At 37.0% G+C, this 23,652-nt stretch overlaps 2 protein-coding genes across 10 annotated transcripts in view; one reads left to right on the forward strand and one right to left on the reverse strand.

Annotated features, from left to right (window-relative positions):
- Positions 1-1,878: 1,878 nt before the first annotated feature.
- On the forward strand, positions 1,879-6,351 carry LOC127650806 (zinc-alpha-2-glycoprotein-like). Its single transcript, XM_052136443.1, has 5 exons — positions 1,879-2,104; positions 4,478-4,726; positions 4,829-5,098; positions 5,737-6,015; positions 6,215-6,351. The coding sequence occupies exons 1-5, from the start codon at positions 2,020-2,022 to the stop codon at positions 6,349-6,351; spliced, it is 1,020 nt and encodes a 339-aa protein (XP_051992403.1). The 5' UTR covers positions 1,879-2,019.
- Positions 6,352-9,454: 3,103 nt separating this feature from the next.
- The window catches only part of limd1b (LIM domains containing 1b), a 129,044-nt gene continuing 114,846 nt past the window's right edge, over positions 9,455-23,652 (reverse strand). For 5 of the 9 annotated variants that reach the window (XM_052135391.1, XM_052135378.1, XM_052135380.1 and 2 more), the window contains exon 9: positions 9,455-9,472. In XM_052135391.1, the coding sequence (XP_051991351.1) occupies positions 9,471-9,472 (2 nt within the window). In that variant the 3' untranslated portion in view covers positions 9,455-9,470. Of the gene's footprint in view, positions 9,473-9,662; positions 9,697-15,551; positions 15,901-23,652 lie in introns of those variants that run through there. The other 4 variants (XM_052135392.1, XM_052135379.1, XM_052135374.1 and 1 more) reach the window with 3 other exon arrangements.

Genomic DNA, 23,652 nt, shown 5'->3' on the forward strand with positions numbered 1-23,652 from the left:
TAAAATAGAACCGATCAGAATAGAATAGAATCTAAATAGAATAGAACAGAACACAGAATATAACAGAATAGAATAAATAGACATTCATAATAGAATAGATAGAACTGAAATAAAATAGAACAGTTTAAAGAACAGATGAGAATAGAACAGAATAGAGCAGAAGGTAAGCACTAATAAGCACTTGGCAGTCTGCATTGATTGGCAAAGTCTGGTCGACATTTCAGTTTATTCTGACTAAAAACTGCCCACTTCAGTCAGGAGGAGACCCGAAGTGTAAAGCTGCGTACACACTGCCAGCGACTTTATCGCTGCAGGTCGCCAGTGGCTGGCGGTGAAGTCGCTAGTGGGTGTTCCCACTACTGGTCGCCTAGTAACGTTTATAAATGACATTCACGGATGCCACTCCATTGCTGTTGACAGCGAATCTCTTTTCTTGTACGGTGGCCGAGAGAGCTCAACGTGCTGCAACCTAAAGAAGACGCATGCAAATAGAAAAAAACGCATGCAAATAGAAAAAAACACCAGCAAATTAAGAAAACATCTTCATCAGTTTCACAGCACACGTGTACTCCAAATACTCACAACACAACCAAATACAGAAACGCGCTGTAACACAGACCACAACGGAAATGTTTCCGGGGGAACCAAATAAGTGACGAACCCGGCTGGGACGTGCTTACAGCAAAGAACTGATATTGACAAGAAGTGAAAGCCTATAATATTAAAATAATATTGTAATATATTGTATATAGAAATAATATTATAATATTATATTGTAATATTATACTTTTTTATAGTTCTTCTACTCTTTGCTTACAGCTCAAAATTCTACTTTATTTTATTTTATTTATTTTAACTTTTTTTTCCGCAAAACATACAGAGATTAATTTTTTATGACATACAACTTGTATACAATATACAAAATGTATTAACAATATGTTCAATGTCATCAGAAATGAGAAAAGAACAATGAGCTGAAAACTAAAATAAATAAAAAAGAAGAACATGAAGGAAAGATATTAATCTTTACATCAGTTACACCAGAGCCATTCTCTCCATGGCTCTGAGTTACACTATACAAATTGTTTCGTTATGTTTAAATTTTCATAAAGAAAAGGTTCATAAGAAGGTGTAATGTCGGGTCCAATGTTTTAAAGTTGAGACACTGACACACAGATATATAACGGATATATAAAACGCATATTTTAACAGTTTTTTTGTAAAGTAAAAATAAATTTATTTGCAACCGTTATGTTAACAGCATTATATTTCTGTCCTCAGAACAGCTATTCTGCTGATGGACAACGTGCTGCGTTGTCATGGGAACATCCCAGTTGAAAATAATTACGTTGGAAGTTGTCTTTCATTGCTCCCTTCATCAAGTGCGTTCCAAACGGCTACATAAATGGCACACTAGTGCCATGCTCACTCCAAAGTCCAACTTGAAGAGCTCTGCCGTCTGCCCTTCGAAGGGAGTAGGGCATAGGGATGCTCACGTGCAATAAGCATGTCCCAGCCGGGTTCGTCACTTATTTGGTTCCCCCGGAAACATTTCCGTTGTGGTCTGTATTACTTGCAGCGCGTTTCTGTATTTGGTTGTGTTGTGAGCTTTTGCAGCGCGTTTCTGTATTTGGTTGTGTTGTGAGTATTTGGAGCACACGTGTGTTGTGAAACTGATGAAGATGTTTCCTTAATTTGCGGGTGTTTTTTTATTTGCATGCGTTTTTTTCTATTTGCATGCGTCTTCTTTAGGTTGCAACACGTTGAGCTCTGTCGGCCACCGTAGCAGAGGAGGTTTCTATAGCTTGCGCATCAAAGGGTTAACTCGGAGGAAACCCCTTTCTCTGCGCATGTGCAAACAGCGTTATAAAGGATAATCACGAGACTGTGTTGTTTGCTCCCGTTTAATTTAAAGAGAGGCTGCTCACTGCAAGTGGTGTTTTCGGTACGGATGGAGAACCGTGTGTGGTGGATGATGTTATTAAACATCAATAAACCCAATTGCGTTGTTCTGAGTTGATGTTGCTCAATATGGGACTTAAACGACTGGTTTATTTGTTTATATTTTGTATTCTTTATGCATGTCAACTCTATGTCCATTGCGGTAAGCAACTTAATATTAATTATTTATGTTGAATTGTTTATTGCATGTATTAACAGTGGTAGATAGTCTCGCAGTGAATGAATAGTTCAGCTCTTCTGAGTTTTGAGAATTAAAGTGTCCGCAATATTCATAGTGTATTTTCCTGCATGTGTCTTCACAGATGCACTCTAAACTTTACAAACAGCTTCAGCTTATGTAGATCCCAAAGTATGAGGGAATTATATATATATATATATATATATATATATATATATATATATATATATATATATATATATATATATATATATATATATATGTAAAAATATGTATATGTGTGTATTCAAAAAGCACACTCGTTGAGGAATAAGTGGAGCCGGAGCTCTTTAAAGGAAAACACCCTGATGTTACATTTTAAAGGCAGTTATATTTAATGCGTTATAGCTTTATTAAAGTTCAAATAATACAGAAAATGATCATGTAAATAACTATAAACTCAGAAACTGCCATTTTTATGTGTGGTCAGCGCCTCTTCTATATGAGAAGGGTGTGGTGGTAAATGTTGGACAAAACACGGCGCGTGCGAGCTTTTGTAAGTCTGTGTTTATGCGCTTGCGCAGTTTTGTCCAGCATTTAACGCTGTTCAACGCGGAGATTTTGAGACTGCACCGGCTGCATGGACGCTGTCACATTTAATGCAGCTGGATTATAACGCGATGTCTCACGACTTATTGAATCATAATATGTGTCACTGTGCATTTCTTATCGTGAAGAAAATTGCTAATACGCAGCTTTATTAATAAGAGAGGGTTTGTTTTTGTGAGGTAAAGATGGATTGAAGTGAACAGAATGGAGAGAGAGAGAGAGAGAGAGAGAGAGAGAGAGAGAGGGAGAAGTCTTCGCCCCATTATACACTGCAACAAAAATACGTTTTTGACTACAAGAAATAGTTATGTGCATAAATGCATAGATGTCCACTCGCTCATATAATTTTGGTGAATTTTAGTCACTATTTTTCTAAAATAATTGATTATTAAGATATTTTTCCGCTATCACGAATTTGAGTTTAATAGTCACGGTGATGTAAGTTCAAATGTTAATTTGTCTGATCAGTTTGGTTTTAATTAGTTATTTATTTTATTATTACAAAACATGTACATACATGATCAGGGAATTTACAATAATTTATAAAGTATAATGCAATAACACAAGAACAAAAAGGACAAACACAAGGATACACATTAGAAAAGCATGATATTAGAGTTATATGACATCTTTAAATATATTTTCAAAAAGCATTAAAGAATCTGGAATTGTTATTGTTGTGTATAAGACTGAGGGACGAAATTACAATTCCAGAAGAAATGGTGGAAAACACATTGGAGATTTTTTTAGATTACTTTGATTTTCTCCCATTTTCTCTCCAATTTGGAATTCCCAGTGCCCTCTTAAGTCCTTGTGGTAGTTACTCTGTGCATCTTATTGAGCACGTTACTGTGAAGACATGGTGCATGTGGAGGTCTCACGCTATTATCCGACATCAATGCACAACTCACCACGTGCCCCATAGAGAGCAAGAAACACATTATAGCGACCAGGAGGAGGTTACCCCAACATGACTCTACCCTCCCTAGTCAACCAGGCCAATTGTTTGCTTGGGAGTAATTGGAGTCACTCATCACACCCTGGGTTCGAACTCGCGACTCCAGGTGTGGTAGTCAGTGTCTTTACACGCTGAGCTACCCAGGCCCTCGACAGGATGGAGTAATCAGAGTTTTGGACAACTTCTGTTGGACTGAAAATAAAGGAGCTTAAATCTACTCAGAATTTATTCATTATGTTGCATTCAAAAAATACCAGGGCAGCAGTTTCTAATAGATGAGGTTTTAATTAGTTAATTGATGCTATAAAAATGGGGTGTGACGTCATGATTGACAGCTGTGATTGACAGCTTCTCTGAGTGAAGTAGTTGCGGAGGCACCTGCAGACTTCCTTTCAGGAACGTCAGGAGGAGGTGAAGTCAAAACTCTTCACCTGGTGAAAATATATGCATACTGAGCATTATAATTACTATTTTTATAAATGTTTCTAGAAATGTATAAAATAAAACTATCGGACGATTAATCGGTGATGGGACATTTCCACCACCTTAGTTATTGGCATCAGCAAAATCCACTATCGGTCAACATCTATTAAAAATATGGATTTTTATATATATATATATATATATATATATATATTTTTTTTTTTTTTACCAGTTAAAATGCGAATTCTTGATATCAGTAATTACGTTTGCACATACGGTAGATGAGTAGGTGTTATTGCGAGTACTTTGACCTGTCAGTAGCATATAAAGAGTTTTTGTCTTGTCTTGCATTTCTTATTTTTCTTCAGAGAGACAGCATCTTCACTATGTGTACACCGCTTACCAGCCTGAATCTCTCCCTGGTCCTGTGTTCAGTGCTGTGGGTCTGCTTAATGACAGAAGGATCTCTCGCTACAGTAATAAAGAACAAGAGTGGAAAAGAGAGAGTGCACTCCCAGATTTCTGGAGAGATGCTCCCAGAGGACCACCTGAGTCTAAACACTGGTTTCTAAATCTGATGAATATTCTGTCAAACTGCACAAGCTCCAGATGTCCTGGTCAGTCTGTTGGGTGTAGTTATATTGTCTTCAGGAATGTTGCTTTTTAACTTCATTTTAAACTGTGGTAACTTCTAATCAGTACTTGCACTGTGATTGTAGAGCTCCATGTACTACAGAGGAGATTTGGCTGTGAGGTGGAGAGACATCCTGATGGAACAGTGAAGACACTGAAGGTCTTTGATGAGTATCAGTATGATGGAGAGGATTTCATTGCCTTTAATTTTGACACCATGCAATGGACGGATAAAAGTCCTCAAGCCAAAGCAACTAAAATGAGGTGGGATGGTCAAAAAGAACGGAATCAGGACCTCAAAGCATACCTCAAGATCTGCATGGACTGGATATCCACATTGAGTTCTTCAATAAAGAGTATGTGTCAGTCGAATCTGATCCTAAAGGGATAGTTCACCCAAAAAATACAAATTCATTCATATTCAGTATCTTGTCGTTCTAAAGCTCTATGATGTCATAATGTAGAACACCAAAGGAGATCTAAGCTGCTCTCCTCCATATAATAAAAGTGGATGGTGTCCAGGGGCTGTCCCTAAGCAACCTAAAAGCACCATAATGGTAGTCCATATGACTCATGCTTGACAACTGTGGTCACCATTCACTTTTATTATATGGAAAAGAGCAACTTGGACATTCTACTTTAAGACATTTTGTGTTTCACAGAGGAAAGAAAATCATACTGATTTCAACAGACATGTGGGTAAATCCTAACAACTTTTTATTTTGGGGTGAACCATTCCTGCAAGTAATTCTATTTATTTAATGGTGTCTGTTCAACTCTACTGGAGGAGTTGGGAAAAGAGTTGATGTTTATTCATCACAGACTCTTATTTGTCATTAAAATGACACATCGGTTAAACTTCAGTTTGAAGACAAAACTTTATAAGTTCTATAATGTGTTGACAGTTTAGGCCTTTTTTTAATAATAGAAGCTACTTCTAGCCTTTTTAAAACATTTGTTAATTTGATTTATTGTTTTTTTTTTTTATTCACAGTTTATCCGGATATTAACATGTTTGCGTTTGAAGCTCCTAATGACAAAAGTAAGCTGATTCTGACCTGCATGGCCACCGGTTTCTACCCCCGAGATGTGAAGATGAACGTGACATTACTCGGTGGTCATTCTGAACTTTCAAACTCATCTGAAATCAGACCAAACGATGATGAAACCTTTCAGCTGAGAATCAGTGTGGAGATCAACAGACATTATAAAGATGGTTATCAGTGTCATGTCGTTCACAGCAGTTGGACACAGCCAGTTTCCAAAGAATGGGGTAAATATGACCATATTTTCAGTCTGTGCACAATTGATGACCTCCAAAACTAATGGCAGCTCAGTCAGATTACTGCAAAACAAAGTTCATTTTTAGTTGTTGCATGTTACTATACATATCTAAAGCAACTAAAAGGCATTTGCTTTGTATTTGGTATGCCATATTGCATTTGTAATGTGTGCATTTGTTTGTCCTGCAGATGGAAAATGCAACAACTGCAGTGAAGAATCTAGATCACGTTATTCAATAGTAGCAGCGGTTGCAGTTGTATTTGTAGTTGCAGTTGTAGTTGCAGTTGTCGGTCTTGTGGTAGTTTATATAAGAAGACAAAGGTGAAGTGGTAAGTTCAATGATTTAAAATGATTATTATCACTATTTATTTTTACATGGCTTTCTAGTTTACTCGTCTCTAAATGGTCAATCCAGGGTTCTGATATTTCTGAATAATCACAAAGTGATATTTTACCGGTCATCCGGGTATTGTGATCATTATTGTTTTTCTAATTCTCGTATCACTCTGCTATCTCTACAAGTGAGATGAAGAAATAATTTATTTCATGTCCATTTATTTATATATTTGGCAAGTATTTGTGTAATAAGCGGGACATCGAGCAGTCATTTTCCATTTATCGTTGTATGCAGGGACAGTGTGTAGACTTGACTGTGCTTTTGATGATTTTATAAGGATTTTGGTCACACCTGCATGTATGTAGAATTGAGCCAGTAATATTTATGTGAGCAGAACAGAAGCCACTACTGTAGACGGCTAATAATTCCCCGTTATTCATATGGCACTTTAAATGCTTCAGAAGTCTTTAATCTCACAATTGAGAGTTTCTTCAATATTTGATACAACTTTTTTTCCTCAGGTACAGTAAATGGCCTTTGAAGAAACATCACCCAAAGAAACACATCGTAGGAGTTGACTTGAAGAATTCGTCTGCCCATCTCAATCATGATCAACGTGAAATGAGTTGTGCACTGCTGATACAGACAAAAGATAGTTTTTTTGTTGCCTATTAATAATCTGCTCTATGCACTTTAAAATAATATTTCAGGTTCAATTCAAGTTAAGTTTACAAGATTAATATTTCTGCCTTTTAAACCCTTAAAAACTGGCCCCATTCACCTCCATTGTAAGTGCCTCACTGTTACCCAGATTTAGCTTTTTTAAAGAAAAGGAGGGACGAGTCAAAATTCATCTTAGTGGTAATAAGCATTATGCCAGAGATTCTGTCAGCTGAGCTTAACTTGTATTGAACCGGAATATTCCTTTAATCTGTCTGTCCTACGCTTTTAAAACTGTCCTATGCACTTTCTATGATGTCATTGTTTATGCTGTATTATGAACTGAAGTTTTATGCTGGTATACATGTGAAGTAGAGCACGTGTAAAGCAGAAGATTGTGCTGCTCACGTTAATGGAGGCGGGCAAGAAGGGAAACGGCATAGTTAAAGGGAGGTTTTTCTTTGCTAAAATAACAAATGGAAAATGCTTCAAATGAAAAAAGTCTTCCCCTGATGATTTCCATTCTTGGTACTTGATTACTTTTACTTCTGAAGTAATATGCTGTGCACAAGCTTCAGGGACATTTCTTAAACCACACTGACACAAAAGTATTTGTATTATTTAGTTTTACTTTTCCAGCAGCATTATTATATTAACATATTACATAATATTAAAAATCTATTTATATTTGATGCATATGTCTTAAAATAGTTTTACACTGTATTTTTGTGATGTATGTTTTTACATTGAGATCAAACACTGTTAACATGCTTGTATTGTTTTTTATGTACATAATGAATGTAGATGGTTGGGGTTGTAGTCTAATATAAACATTTTCTGTTTCAAGATTTTGATGCAAGATATTTAAATAAACCTGTCAAATCAAATTTCTCATCTTCTTATTATGTGAAACAAGCGGGACACACATACTCGTATGCACAACTATAAATATTACAGGAGTGGGAATTAAGTAGTGAACCTGAAATGTTAAAACTATTTAATCTTGAAAGTTTCCACTCTAGACTTTCTCTCAAGTAATTTCAAGAGGTGCATCCTGGGATGCTTTTGAAACCGAATTGAAGGATCACTTAGAAGATAATACGTCTGTATGTTTGTGCTGGACTACATGGACTCAAACTAAAACATGACAGAGGGCAGCAGACAGAGAGAAAATGATCAAATAAGAGGTCCCACCGATGCTGTAAAATATTCTGGCCACAGCTCGTCCTGAGAACTTCTCATCAGCTTCGACAGGAAGCCCCTGATGCCAGCACAGATCTGACCCTCCCAGTCCCTCATCTGAGGGAAAAACAAACATCATGCTACATAAGCCAGCATTCATATATAAATGATGTGGATCAGACTCCTCACAAACGTCCATCTCTAACAACAGGGGCTGACATCTACACCTCAATCAAATCAACTCACAATTACATTTAAAAACAAACTTTTCCTCCAACATTTTAAAAGCCACTTTAGAAGTCAGATGATTGTTTGATTTTAGAGTACATGTGAGGAATATTACAGGTTATTTACAACCTTTATATAAATGGATTTTTTGTATGTGGTCCAAAAAAAAAAAAAATGTAGGAAAATGTTTAAAGCAGTAATTGACTTACTATTGAAACCCAGCAAGCAGCGGCCATGATGGTTTAAATGCAGAAATGTGAAGTTTGTATTTTTGTTAAAGCGCTTGTAATGTTTCTAACTTGTTACAAACACATGTGATGCTGATGCATTATGGTTAAACTTTCAAAGTGTGTCTTCAAACATTTTAAACACATGCTTAACCTATTTTTAGGTACAGGTATCATTAAAAATACCTCTATTACTTTCATGTTCATGCTCAAGTTGATGCTTTCTTAGCAAACCTTTCTTTGATGAAATGTCAAAGGTCACGGTCATATTGACCCCGTTTCCACGTGGTATTAAGATGCCTTTCGGGTGAACTGATCACATGTGGTCAGAGCTAAATACAGGTGTAACAGTTTTGTGATTGGATAAAAAAAAAATGCATTAGATGTATAAACGTTATCTGTCCTGAATGCATCCTGGACAGCAGCGAAGTGCCTCTCCTCACCTGTCAATCAACCACTGAGCTAAAACAAGAGTTTAAACACTGCCGGTTATGAGCGGCTTTAAAAGAAATAGCCAAAACACACATAAGATATGGACTATAATATAACATGTATAACAGTATATGAGCACAATGTTATATTATACAATATCATGGAATAGGACAGAGTGGTGCAGAATAGAAGGATACATGTGCACACACAGACCTCTGGATCCAGAAACATGTGGCAGTGTGTTGCACGTATCTCTCAAACCTCTTGGGCATGTTGTAGTGTATGATCCTGTGCATGTCTGATTTGTCCAACCCCATTCTGAAAGTCACAGTGGTCACCACCACAAGCAGCTCGCCACACGTGAAGTTATTCTGCAAGCTCTGCCACTCCGACACACACATTCATCAGCGTTACATTAAGAATGAGCAATAGTAACAGCTTTTATGTTTGCCTTAGCAAACAGCACTAAATAAGCAAAGTAATACATATAAATAACATAAAGCTCTTTCATTGCACACAGATGTTTTCAAATGGTAATTTATTACCCTCTATAATGCATATATAACTTACATCTCATCTCCTCTGGAGCTTTATCAATGCCATCCTTCAAAGAAAATATATTTATGTGCATTAATAATGATTTAAAACAATGACGTTTTTCATTATATAATTCAACAAACATTAACAACATACGTATAACACTTATTGTTATGAGTCACTCCTCTCACCAGCAGAGGGCTCCATCACCCAGGTATTGACTTTAACTCTCTGGTTTGAACGGGAAATGACAATTACATTTGTCAGAGTAGTAAATCACATGTGGAAGTCTTTTATTTGCAACACTAAAGCATCAAAGGCTTCTATGTGTCAGCAATAATCCTATACTGTTCACATAGAAGGTCTGTTGGTCTATAAATCCTGTGAGTACCTGGTTATAAAAGCATCTTTTACTTTTCAAAGGTTCTGTACATGACAGTGTCATATGTTTTGCTACCCATGATGCTGCCAAAAGATGAAGTGGTGGTGGCGTAGTGGCTAAAGCACATAACTGATAATCAGAAGGTTGCTGGTTCGATCCCCACAGCCACCATCATTGTGTCCTTGAGCAAGGCACTTAACTCCAGGTTGCTCCGGGGGGATTGTCCCTGTAATAATGCCACTGTAAGTCACTTTGGGTAAAAGCGTCTGCCAAATGCATAAATGTAAATGTAAAAGATGATCTTTCAGAACAGTGCAATATTATTGGTGGAGAGCAAGTATAAAGGCCAAATTGACCATTGGGTAAGAACAAATGGTACTCTGAGAAAGCATGAGGAAGTTCTTCAGAAACATGATGATTTTGTTTGTTAGGCAAAATCTTAAATCTTAAAATTGTTTGACAGTTTTAAACAGCCTGTAATGTCATTTGTCCTAATTGATACTGATTTGAACCCGGGTCGCTATGTTTACTGCCAGTTTGACTGAACAGTGGACCAGTGTCCCACTCATAATTAGTTATTCACTTTGTCGCTGAACGTTACTGAAACTATTAGTTCATCAAGCCATTATTCATTATAAAGTACTGAATATATGACATTTACTGCTCTGACCAACAGTGATGGGCAGTAGATTCGCTACAAATAGCGACGCTATTAGCTTAACTACATTTACAGGCGGTAGCTTCGCTCATTTTTAAATCAAGTAGCTTTTCAGTAGAGCAGCTATATTTTTGACTAGGTAGCAACATACATGCCTTGTACCCAGTGTTTACTATCAGAACTAAAGTTGTTCGATCACAAATTAATCGCTCATCCGAGTCGGTTCTTTAAAATGAATTGGTCACATGTGATAGGAAAGCAGTCTGATTCAATCTGAATGCCTCAGAAAGCTTGTGTGCGTGCTGCTGAATCATTTGTGCGTGCTGCTGAATCATTTGTGCGTGCTGCTGAATCATTTGTGCGTGCTGCTGAATCATTTGTGCGTGCTGCTGAATCATTTGTGCGTGCTGCTGAATCATTTGTGCGCGCTGCTGAATCATTTGTGCGTGCTGCTGAATCATTTGTGAACGCTGCTGAATCATTTGTGCGTGCTGCTGAATCATTTGTGCGTGCTGCTGAATCATTTGTGCGTGCTGCTGAATCATTTGTTCGTGCTGCTGAATCATTTGTGAACGCTGCTGAATCATTTGTGTGCGCTGCTGAATCATTTGTGCGTGCTGCTGAATCATTTGTGTGCGCTGCTGAATCATTTGTGCGTGCTGCTGAATCATTTGTGTGCGCTGCTGAATCATTTGTGCGTGCTGCTGAATCATTTGTGCATGCTCTCACTTGCCAATAAGCTCATGGTATATTTTATAACGATAGCACTGGTTGCTGTGTATCTACAATCAATGAAAACTAAACCTGCAAGTGCGTCCTACACTTGTCAGCGACGAAGAAGGTCTTTATAAAGTTTGACATGTTTGCAGCTTCTGCAGGTAAAGACATTCTCCAACCAAAAGAGAATCAAAACACGTATTAGCCGACATGAAAACACAAAAAGTACCGTGACATTACCATGTATTTTGGATGCATTTTTGGACGAAATTGTATTTTTTATTTATTTATCCCCTTTACTCCCAATTTGCCAAATTCCCACTACTTAAGTCCTCGTGGTGACACGGTTACTCCCCTCAATCTGGGTGGCAGAGGACAAGTCTCAGTTGACTCCACGTCAATCCGCGCATCTTATCATGTGACTCGTCGCGCATGACACCGTAGCATGAGCCACCACATACACTCCCAGTATGTGGAGGCTCATGCTACTCTCCGCGATCCACACACAACTCACCACACGCCCCATTGAGAGCGAGAACCACGAGGAGGTTTCCCCATGTGACTCTACCCTCCCTATCAACCGGGCCAATTTGGTTGCTTAGGAGACCTGGCTGGAGTCACTCAGCACACCCTGGATTCGAACTCGTGACTCCAGGGGTGATAGTCAGCGTCAATACTCACTGAATAGTACATAAATATGGTAATTGTATATCAAAGTACCATGGTATTACCATCTGATACCATCAGAAATCACATTGTTATTGCCAATATTTGGTCTCTCTCTCTTTCTCACACTCACACACACAAGAAGTTTTGCCTCTGATTCTGTGTCTAGCTGCTTTATTTCTGTATTATATAGATGAATAAGATGAATAGTAAACTATTTGTACGTAGAGTTTTTATAAAGAAATGTGCCAATTAAATTAAGTTTAAATGGGAATGGGTTTGTGGATGTAGTAAATGTCAAAAAAGAAAATGTTAAAATTGTGACTTGAAATGTTGAACACACAGGTTTGTATATTTATTTATATTTTATATTTTATTTATTATTAAAGTGTCTTGCACTTACATGCCCTGCCCTTAGGCATAAAAGACACTAATGACATAAAACAAACATATTACACAGAAATGACCATCATACAAAGCACATAGGAAGACGACCATCATAAAAAATACATCACCATCATTTTCACAATATAAACAAACAAAACAAAACAAGACACCGTCAATTTAGGTCAGGATATAAATTCCTTTGCCTAAGTTTCCAAGCCTTTTCCACATATCTAGCTAACCTATAAATTTCATTTTCAAAGAGCCAATTCAACATATCCCCTCCATCATCCAAAACAAATCAGGCTTATTATGTTGAATTCTCTCAAACAAACCCATTCTTAACTCATGATATAAAAGGACAAAAAAACTAAAAATGCCATTCATCCTCAACAACCATTAAATCACACAAAACACATAATCTATCCTCTTCTGGGACACCTTTATAGTGCCCCACCTCAATCTGCAAGGGCAACACCCCAGCTCTAAGCTGGGCACACAACGACCTCTGTAATCTAGTTAACCAGCATTTGACATAAGGCTCTGTGGAGTATTCATTTTTAAAGTGAACATAACTTCTCAATTTGGGCTTATTTAACACCTGCCATTGCCATTGCTCTTTGTAAGAATTAAACAAAAACTGCCTGACCTGAGATATATCACATTGTAAAGTATTTTTAAATATATACTGTACTTTTACTGATGAGAGTATTCCAAGGACCTCCATTGACCAAGGATAATTGTGAGCTTTATCCCAATCAAAAACTTTCCGAGTAAGTCTATCTTCAGGTAATCTTATAAAACGATTCCATAATCTTATTAACTCCACCTTTTGTTTCACCATACAAGGCTCCCAGCCCATATCTCCCTCTAAGCGCAACTGTAGTAGTGAACCTGTGCACTCCAAGGAAACACCTAATGGCCCTGCTCTGCAATCTAGTACATTCAGGAGCATCTTCGAAGCCCCAGACCCCAGCTGCATAAAACAAAATAGATCCCACCATACTGTCAAACAGCTGGGTAAATGATGCATAACCTATTTCTGGGCAAAGCTTCATCCTATTAATAACGGCTCCCAGGGCCCTCCCTGCAGACTCAGACAAAACCCTTCTCCCTTCTGAGAATGTCATATTTTCATGAAAAAGAAAACCAAGATATTTATAAGTTCTGGAATACATAAGCTGTGTTTGTCCAAAAAGGAACTCAAATTCACTGCGTAACACAGATGGTTTCCTAAAATGGACAACTTGTGTTTTATCCCCATTTATAGAAAGTCTCCACTTATTACACCAATCCTTCATAATACCCAACATTCTTTGTAGTTTAGTTTCTTCATCAGCGCAAACAACAATATCATCTGCATATAATAAAATGCTGAGGTTAAAACCATCAATGTCTATACCCAAATTTGCTAACTTTATCTCTTGAGCCAGATCATTCACAAAAAGCGCAAAAAGAGTGGGTGAAAGAACATCTCCCTGCTTAACCCCAAATGGAGTAGGAAACCATCCTGTCCTCATGCCATTAATCTGTACACAGGCCACTGGAGCCTTGTACAGAGCTCTGATGGAATTATACAGGTGACCTGTAATACCAATAGAAAGTAACTTATATTTCAACAAATCTCTATTTACCCAATCAAAAGCTTTTTTAAAGTCAACAAAACAAACAAAAGTACTTTTATTTTCCTGCAACCTTGCTCTAATGACAGATGATAAAACATAAATATGATCAATACATGCTCTGTGTTTTCTAAACCCATTCTGTTCATCCACCAAAATTCCATTAGTTTCAATATATTCACTTAGTCGGTTGTTAAGAATACCAGAAAACACTTTACATGCTGTACTTAGCAAACTTATTCCTCTATAATTCAAAGGTACTCTTGGGTCAGCCTGTGTGGTCTTTGGAATAGGCTTAATGATCGAACTATACCACACCGAGGGAACAGTCCCACTCTTAAAACAATATTGGAATAACATGTGGAGAGTATTTAACAGCTTGGGGCATTTAAGAACCTCATTAGAAAGTTCATCCACACCAACAGCTTTATAAGGTTTGGTTCTATCAATTACCTTCTGAACTTCTTCTAAGGAAATATCATTGTCTAACACACTACTAAGATAGGGTGTTACCAACATAACAGATCCAACTTCAATTAAATTTTTCAATTTACATATCTCAGCTAGAAATGTATCATTGAACTGGTTAGAGGTAGAACAAGTGTACAAATCTCTATAATCTTTCTCCCATCTATCCAATATTTTATCTATCTCGAATACTGACCCCCCACTTTCCGTGACTATTTGAAATGGAATTAATTTATTTCTCTTTGGGCCAAGCTTGTTTATTTCTTTCCAAAAATGCTGATAAAATGCTGATATGTTGTATAAGTAGCATAAATATTCATTTACATGTTTTTTTACGTGCACAAACCGGTACTTATTGCACCATACTGTATACTTGTATTGCACCATACTGTAATATACTGTACCATGGCTTTAATAAACATCATGTGATTATGTCTTTTAGGTGCTTTGTCTATAACAGTATGCTCCGTGCATCTGCGGTTGAAGAAAAATATGAAGTAGCTTGAATGTAGCAAGCTACTTTTGGCATGTAGCTTGTAGTGTAACACTGAAGTGCAGCTTTTAGCTTAACACTCTAAAACTGTGTCAAATTCATTAGAACAGACATCGATGAAATTAATCGGTTTAATAATGATACCAACATTATTTATGATGTGTAAAACGCCTTTTCTTGGCTCCTTGACAATTCACATTGAACAAATCTGCCGAAAATGCAAGTGCAATTATTCACATCCCCAGTTAACATGATCCCCAGTTGATCCAAAACACAGTCAGTTTAAAACTTACACTTTTTCCCCTTAATTACATTTTAACCAAACAAAGTATCTTGATGTTAAAAAGTTGTTGTCCGCTACCCAAAATATCCGAAACAAAGCAGAACAAAATACAACATAATCAAAACACAACACAACACAAGATAAAGACAAAAACACACCTTATTTAGTGTCCTGTTGTTTCTTTGGAAGAAAGATTGCTCCCATTTCTTTAAGAGGATTTTAACATCATTTACGTAAAATAGGGCTGTTGTAAAGTTCATTTTATACAATATATTAAAATACAAATTAAAAGATTGGATTCAGATGCTATTACTATATAAATAAATATGAATATGGATAAGTAAATATCCTTCCTCTTACATCACACTATGTTTGAAATTTAAATAAAATTCCAGAATGTAGATTTCTACAAGTTCTCTGTGGGCTTTGATTCTATTTACTCTTATTTCAAGCGGCACAATAACTTTTGTAAAGTTCTCAAATAGAGCTCTTTCAGTCAGAGTCGAATATACAGTGATCAAATGTTGCTTTTCCCATCAAAGCAACCCACATGGTAGCTTCTGCCCGTAGAGACCACCCGTACAATCTCGTTTGAACCCTGTTGACATAAACAAACATAAAGCAAACTTTCAGACAAATAACTGGTTCAAGGGACATATGTGAGTTTCAATATGATGCTGATAAATATTGAACACAATTTCCCCAAAAGAAACATGGAAATGTATGAAATTACGATTGTGTCAATAATAATGAATGTAACGTTATAAAACTGAACGTAACTTTATAAAACTGAACGTAACTTTTTCAGAAACTATCAAAAATATTCCATAACAAAAGAAGAAAAACACAATTAAAATGAAAAAAAAATGAACGAATTTAACAGGCTCTTCAAATATGCTTCATTTTTTGTTAATGTTTTTCAAAGATTCGTTTTCGCAAATCGTGGATTCTGAATACATTGCCACAGATTTCGCTTACGCTTCGCAGTTTTTCGTTTGCTGTTTTGAGACAAACCTCTCGTGGGGGTGGGCTTAACAGTGATCTACTCTGATTGGATAGTGAGCTTTTGATGGACAGGTGCTCTCTGACCCGGATGTACAGACGTCACTCAGTGGCGCGCATATTGGAAAGCTCTCGCGGTGATTTGTAGTTATGCAATACGTCGTGCTTTGTTGTATTACTTACTAACAATATGTAAATAATATTTGACCTATAATTATATAATTTAATATTATATGAGACCTTCGATCGTCTAATAATCGTCTTCGACAGGGACGTGCACAGACATTTTGAGGGGCAGGGGCTCAAGTGAAAAAAAGGGCACTTCTCATAATTACGTATTTTTTTACTTTTTTTAAACAAAAAAGTATATATATTAACACAACTCTGACTTCCTTTTTAAAAAATGTATTTAAAAAGTTAATTAATTTTATCTTCCTCAAACTCACGCAATTGTTTCATTTTCAAAAGATGTCTACAAAATAATCAGTTCACACAGAAACCATGGTCTCCTTAGTATTCAATTTTTAAAAAACATTTATTAGGCTTCAAAAAATAAAACAGCTTTTAATTTAAGTGAACTTCAAACAATCCTCACATAAACCCATAATAAATGTCATATTTACCTGTGCCCTTCCTGTCTAACAGGTAGGACATATACAGAATTGAATAAAGTTATCAGACAGTCTGCGCTGCATAAATTATATATAGACTAATCCTTATTAAAGCTACGCAAGGTCTTTAGTCAAGAGCAGTGAGTAATTTTCTCTGTTCCCTTTGTTCTTTGATTAACTTTACTGACAGAAAGCTTTATTGGATGCTGGCCCTTTAAGAGCAGCCGTTGCTGAGACGCGGATCTCACACGCGCCTCATTCTCTCACAACTCTTTATGTCCATCATAAGACTGCTCTTATGTTATGAAGATACTTGACAAACGACATTTTGGCATAATTGTGTGTTATTGTTCCTTCAAGCGCAAAAGGGAACTGTATTCTGGCGCGCGGTCTGTGCATGCGCATGATACTGGCGCGCGTCTTTCTGTAAGTCACAGTCAGGACATTCACATGCAGCGCGCTCTCTTTTGACTTGTCGCGCAGAGAGAGAGGGAGCGCTTCAGAACTCCTGACCTGATATTTAGATACACTACTCAATAAATATATTTGTTTGACAGGGAAGCTGTGCGCAAACAGGAATATATATTATTTTTCAAAAAAAAAAAAAAAAGGCACCCCAGAAAAAAGGGCACTTTCTCTCCAGGAATAAAAAGGGCAGGTGCTCAAGCCCCTTTTGATGTCTATGTGTGCACGTGCCTGGTCTTCGATCAGACTGTAAAGATGAGCTCTCAGGAGAGACACGGAGCGGCATCATCATCCTCCTCCTCTTGTCCTTCAAGGCAGCTTGAAGTAAGTTCGTGTTACTGAAGTAACCAATAACATCGATAAATGTTTTATTCATGTAACGTTACAGTGTGCAACAGTTCTGGCTTTATTTTGCAAATTTATTGTTTAAAAAACTTTTTTATATTTCAAGATACCATGTATAGATATAAATATAAAATATAAATAATATGTTTGCCTAATCTTCCTTTCTTTTAATGCTAACGTTACTTGTCAGGACCAAAGACAAATGTCACTTTTCCAGGTAGGCACTGAATGATGTATATAAATTATACAGCTGAATTAGGGTAAAACTGGTTTGCTAGTCCTTATAATGATGATGGCTGACTTTGTGCACATTAACTGGAGAGGAAGAGAAAAAGGATTGTCTTAACTATCCTTAAGGGGCTGTTTTAGGGCCCAAGCCTTGAAAAGGCAAGGCCCTATTGTTTTCGTTAGAATTTTATTTTTCTTCACGACTATTCGGGCACTTTTGGGGCTCTTAGCGTGCTCGAAAACTCTGGAAACTTTGATAATGGCGGTCAGAACCGGCCATTAGACGGCTGAAGCTAGTACCGGGCGTGGCAGGGGGCTCGACGGCACCCCTGGAGCGAGGTCCGAAAACTTGGTCCATAAATCAAACACGCTTGCATGTAATAATATGAAACTACGGTACACATATAGATCTCATCGTTTCATATATCCTTCATACTTTTACTTTTTACCTCAGGCCAACTGGAAATCGTCTATTTAGGGTTGTTTGGAAAACGCATGCAATGGAATTTGAAATACTCCTCCTAGAGAATTCCACCAATCGCCACGAAACTCAGTCAGCATGAAGTCAAGACATTGAGGATGAAAAATTGCCGGTGGATTTTTGATATCTCAAACGGTTTGGCCGTGGCGAGGAAACGAAATGATGGCGCGAAAAGAGAAACAGGAAGTGTGTTATAACTTCTGCATACATTAATTGATCTCGATGAAACTTCAGCAGTGTGTTCGCTGTAAGAGGCCGATCGCATGGATGTGACTATTGTGAGTCAAAGTTATAGCGCCACCAACTGGCAGAAGGAAGTGTGTCACTTTCAAAATGCTTTGAAATCACCCTCTTATTTTTACCCGATTTACTTAAAACCTTTGGTGTGTAATGTAAATACACGGCAGATGTAGACATGTGAAAGGATTATTGATATCTTGGATACTGTTGCCGCGGCAATGCTTCAAACTTCGAATATTCTTTTTGATGCTTTTGAGACTCTTAGCATTCTTGAAATTGCATGAAACTCGACAGACACATCACATTTATTAGCCAGTAGACATGTGCAAAGTTTCAGAAACGGGCGTGGTGCAGGGGCTCAGTAGCGCCACCTTTTGACAAAAGTGAGGGGTTGGTTTTATACTTTGACCCACAGTCACAAAACTCAGTAATTATATTGTTCTCATCGAGCCGGACAACTTTCTAATTTACAGTCATTAGCTCAGACCAACAGAAAGTCAGATATTTTGGTTTGAATGTGGATGTTTTGGAGAATTTTCTCTCACCCTCTCACTGACCCTACGACTCTCTGTGTCTGTGGGGAGGGGCTGATTTTGCTGAGGAGTGAAAATGCCTTTATTTTTGTTTTTCAAGGTTTTGGGGCCCTTAACATGCTCGAAAACTCTTGAAACTTTGCACACAGGTCAGAACCCGCGGCCATCAGGGCCGGGCTGAAGATGGTACCGGGCGTGGCAGGGGGCTCGACAGCGCCCCTGGAATGGGATTCGAACACTTGTCCGTATATCAAACATGCTTGCATGTAATGATATGAAACTTCGGTACACTTGTAGATCTCATCGGGCCGAACAACTTTCGTGCTCTAAGTTTTACGCCAGCCCAACAGGAAGTCGGCTATTATGGGTTGTTTGGAAACACGTGCTCTGGAATTATATATATTCCTCCTAGAGAATGAATCCAATCGCCACCAAACTCGGTCGGCATGAAGTCAAGACATTGAGGATGCTACATTCGGACGGATTTTTGATATCTCAAACGGTTTGGCCGTGGCGAGGAAATTGATTTATGACTAAAAAGGACACATGAAGTGTGTTATAACTTAGTTAGTTCTATCTACAGTTACAAAACTCGCGTGTATATTGTTCTCGTCAAGCCGAACAACTTTCTAATTTACAGTCATTAGCTCCGACCAACAGACAGTCAGATATTTTAGTTTGAATGTGGAACACATTGCAAATTAATCTTTGAAGCTCCAGAAAGCACATAAAGGCAGCATAAAAGCAATCCATACGACTCCATTGGTATAATTCATAATTCCCGCAGTGTACTTGCTTGTTATATTAGCTACTACAAAATATATAAATACATTTACTATCTTAACTTTAATGATGTACTTAACATAATGATAAATAATCTTAAAATATTATATCGTTATGCTATGTATTGTGAATACACCCATGTTAAACATAAAAATGTACTTCCATTGCATATCATAGGAACACATAAGCGTAAATTATAATTACATTAATAAACCTGTACAAAGACCTCCAGATAAATACTGGCCTTCTGGATTAACACATTTAAGTGCTGCAAAAGATATTGACCTATGACATCCTATGACATTAAAAATTATTCTACATTTTAATTATCTCATAGATGTGACTATTGTGCTTCACGGTCATAGGCCCTGTCCCAAATGGCACACTTCATATGAATTTTCAGTCTTGTGTACTTATTTCATGTGTCCATTAACTCCATGAGACTGTAGGGTGTCTCATTTTTCATTTTAGGTATCAGAAGGGTGCTCACGCATACTTTGTGGTTGATATGTGCCCTCCATGCGCACTTTTGCAGAGCCCACACTGATGCAAGCTCTACAGCACACATCTTCTTCTCGACAGTCAAAGCGAGGTTATGTTATTGCCCATCGTGCACAGCGACCCTAAAGGCACGGGGGTGGCGGTGCTACCGGCTTGGGCCCGCCATCGCTGCTTGCAGCTATATTTTTTGTTTGTTCTTTTTACCTGAAGAACAAGTGCAAGACGACATTTTACAGCATATGCTGTCAAAGTTTAGCTTGATTATTCAGTAATGAAACATTAGATTTGATATCTGCACCGTCTACATTGACACGTCCTTGAATATAATAACTGTGCAAAAGAGCAAACAATCAAACTACATAACATCATGACATGACATCAGTGCATTGCAAACTTGTGAATGACAATAAAAAAATTATTAAAAAATATATAAAAATATGATATTTTATATGTGTTTATCAAAACATTGTGAATAAATACAATAAAATATATGCAATATTCCACCACTGTGTTGAAATGTAGAGTGTTTTCTGTAAAATTAGACAATTTCTATCCATTTACTCCAATGTATGTGGGCAGGACGCTCTTTTAAATTCAGATATGCCTAATTCTCTAAAAAATTCAAAATATCCTGCAGAGCTGAAGTGGTTAAACAATAAATTTGTAAAATAAAGCCAGAACTGTTGCACACTGTAACGTTACATGAATAAATCTTTTATCGATGTTATTGGTTACTTCAGTAACACGAACTTACTTCAAGCTGCCTTGAAGGACAAGAGGAGGAGGAAGATGATGCCGCTCCGTGTCTCTCCTGAGAGCTCATCTTTACAGACTGATCGAAGACGATTATTAGGCGATCTAAGGTCTCATATAATATTAAATTATATAATTATAGGTCAAATATTATTTACATATTGTTAGTAAGTATTACAACAAAGCACGACGTATTGCATAACTACAAATCACAGCGAGAGTTTTTTTATTGAAGTAATCAACAATACAATCAAAATAGCAAAAGTTTTAAAAAAATACACACAAAACATTAAAATTAAAAAAAAAAAAAACCACACTAAAACCCAAGAGTATTAATCAAATAAACACATTGAATATAGTACAATAAACCACAGTCTTAACAGCTTTTTTGTTTTGCATGGAAGAGATAGTAGAAATATACTGTTCCATTTCAGATTTTAGCACTGAAAAAAGTGTTTTTTTATTACCGAATTTACATTTATGGATATGGAATTTGGCAACAAACAAAATTAGGTTTACTAGAAAGAGTGCACCATTGTCCTTCCCACGGTCACTAAAACAACCAAAAATTAAATTTTTGTAGTACAGGGAGAACTCAGGAAGAATATTGTCAACTAAAAATGAATTAATGTCTTTCCAGAGCTTAAATGTGAATTCACAAGACCAAAATAAATGTGAAATAGTTTCAGGATGCAAGCCACAAAAGGAGCATTTTACATCAATGTCATTCCTAAACTTGTTTAAGCAAACATTAGTGGGGTAAAACCTGTGTAGTAACTTGAATGAGACTTCTTTAATTTTGTTAGTTAAAAGGAACTTCTGAGGTAGGGACCAGACTTTTTCCCAGTCTATGTTAAGGTCAAACTTATTCCAATAGAAGGATGCAGGAGAAATAGAGACTAGGTCCGTCTGAAACAAGGATCTAATTTTGGAGTTCGATGCTTTATTGGTAGAGAAACAGACTTTACCTAACGGAAGCTGAGTTGGATCAGGAGGTGACATTGACAATGGCGGAGAGATATCACAAGACCTGAATAACATACGAAGACCTGAGGGCACAGCATCAAAAACTATAGAGAATTCTCTTGGGCTTACTGGAATCTTATATTTGGCAAGAAATTCTGAATAACTGAATAGTAGTCCATTCTTATTAAAGAGTTGGCTGACTAATAAAATACCATTGTTGAACCAATTATCATAAAAAAGTGACTTGTTCTTATAAACAATATTAAAATTGTTCCATATATAACACCTCTGTGGAGAGAAGTTATGCTTGTAAAGCAAAGCCCATGCCAAAAGAGCCTGTTGGTGGAAATTGGAGAGTTTAACTGGGATTTTTTGTATTTTATAGTTACAGAGCAGAATAAATTTTAGGCCACCTAACTGTGAAAAGACATAATGAGAAATAAAATTCCAGATGGAAGTAGGGTGTTTGAGATATTGCTTGATCCAATTTATCTTGAATGTGTTGTTGAGCGAGCTAAAGTCTACGAAATTTAAGCCCCCTTTGTTGTAAGAATTCAGAACTACAGACTTACTGAATATAGTGAGTTTTATTTTTCCATAGAAAATTAAATAGCATCTTATCGACAGATTTACAAAAGGAGTTATCTACATGTAAAGACTGAGCAGCATAGGTTAAACGAGAAATACCTTCCGCCTTGGTGATTAGAACTCTGCCTTTCAAAAAAGATCTCTTTGTAACCATCGGTTGAAAACCTTTTGCGTTTTTTCAATGAGGGAGAAAAGTTTAACTTACCTCTGGCTTTTCTATCTTTGGTGATATGAACACCAAGATATGTGACTGAATCTCTTACAGGGATATTACACACTACGGAAGCAGAGCAGTTATTCACTGGTAACAGTTCACATTTGCTAAGATTGAGGGTGAGACCAGAAGCTTTGGAAAAAGAGCGAATAAGATTAATCGCAACTGAAACCTGTGAAGCATCTGCCAAAAACAGGGCTGTATCAGTCCGCCAACTGACTGATTAAAATATTATTATTTGCCACACTAATACCTTTAATAGGACTGTTTTTAATGTGTAAATTAAGAAGTTGGGCAGCGAGAAGGAACAGGTAAACAGAAAGAGGACACCCTTGCCGTACTCCACGCTTTAAATCAAACCTTGGGGATGTACCATTGCTTAATTTAATAGAACCGTTTCCATTAATGTACAAAGTTTGGACCGATCTGCAGAAGAACTGACCAAAAAGAACTTTAAGGTTTCCAATATAAAATCGTGTTCTAAAGAATCAAAGGCTTTGTAAAAGTCTAAGAAAAAAATAAAACTGTCTTCATGAACTAGCTCAGAGTAGTCTAATAAATCTAAAACCAATCTCACATTATTTGAGATATGTCTATTATGCATGAACCCAGATTGGCTCTCATCAATAATAGAGTCTAG

Source organism: Xyrauchen texanus, chromosome 10, assembly GCF_025860055.1.
Source record: "Xyrauchen texanus isolate HMW12.3.18 chromosome 10, RBS_HiC_50CHRs, whole genome shotgun sequence".
In the NCBI taxonomy this organism is placed as follows: Eukaryota; Metazoa; Chordata; class Actinopteri; order Cypriniformes; family Catostomidae; genus Xyrauchen; species Xyrauchen texanus.

Coding starts and splice junctions, on each gene's coding strand:
- LOC127650806 (XM_052136443.1), top strand. CDS start 2,020: ATGTTGCTCAATATGGGACTTAAACGACTGGTTTATTTGTTTATATTT. Junction 2,105..4,477: donor TCAACTCTATGTCCATTGCG/GTAAGCAACTTA, acceptor ATTTTTCTTCAG/AGAGACAGCATCTTCACTAT. Junction 5,099..5,736: donor ATTGAGTTCTTCAATAAAGA/GTATGTGTCAGT, acceptor TTTTATTCACAG/TTTATCCGGATATTAACATG.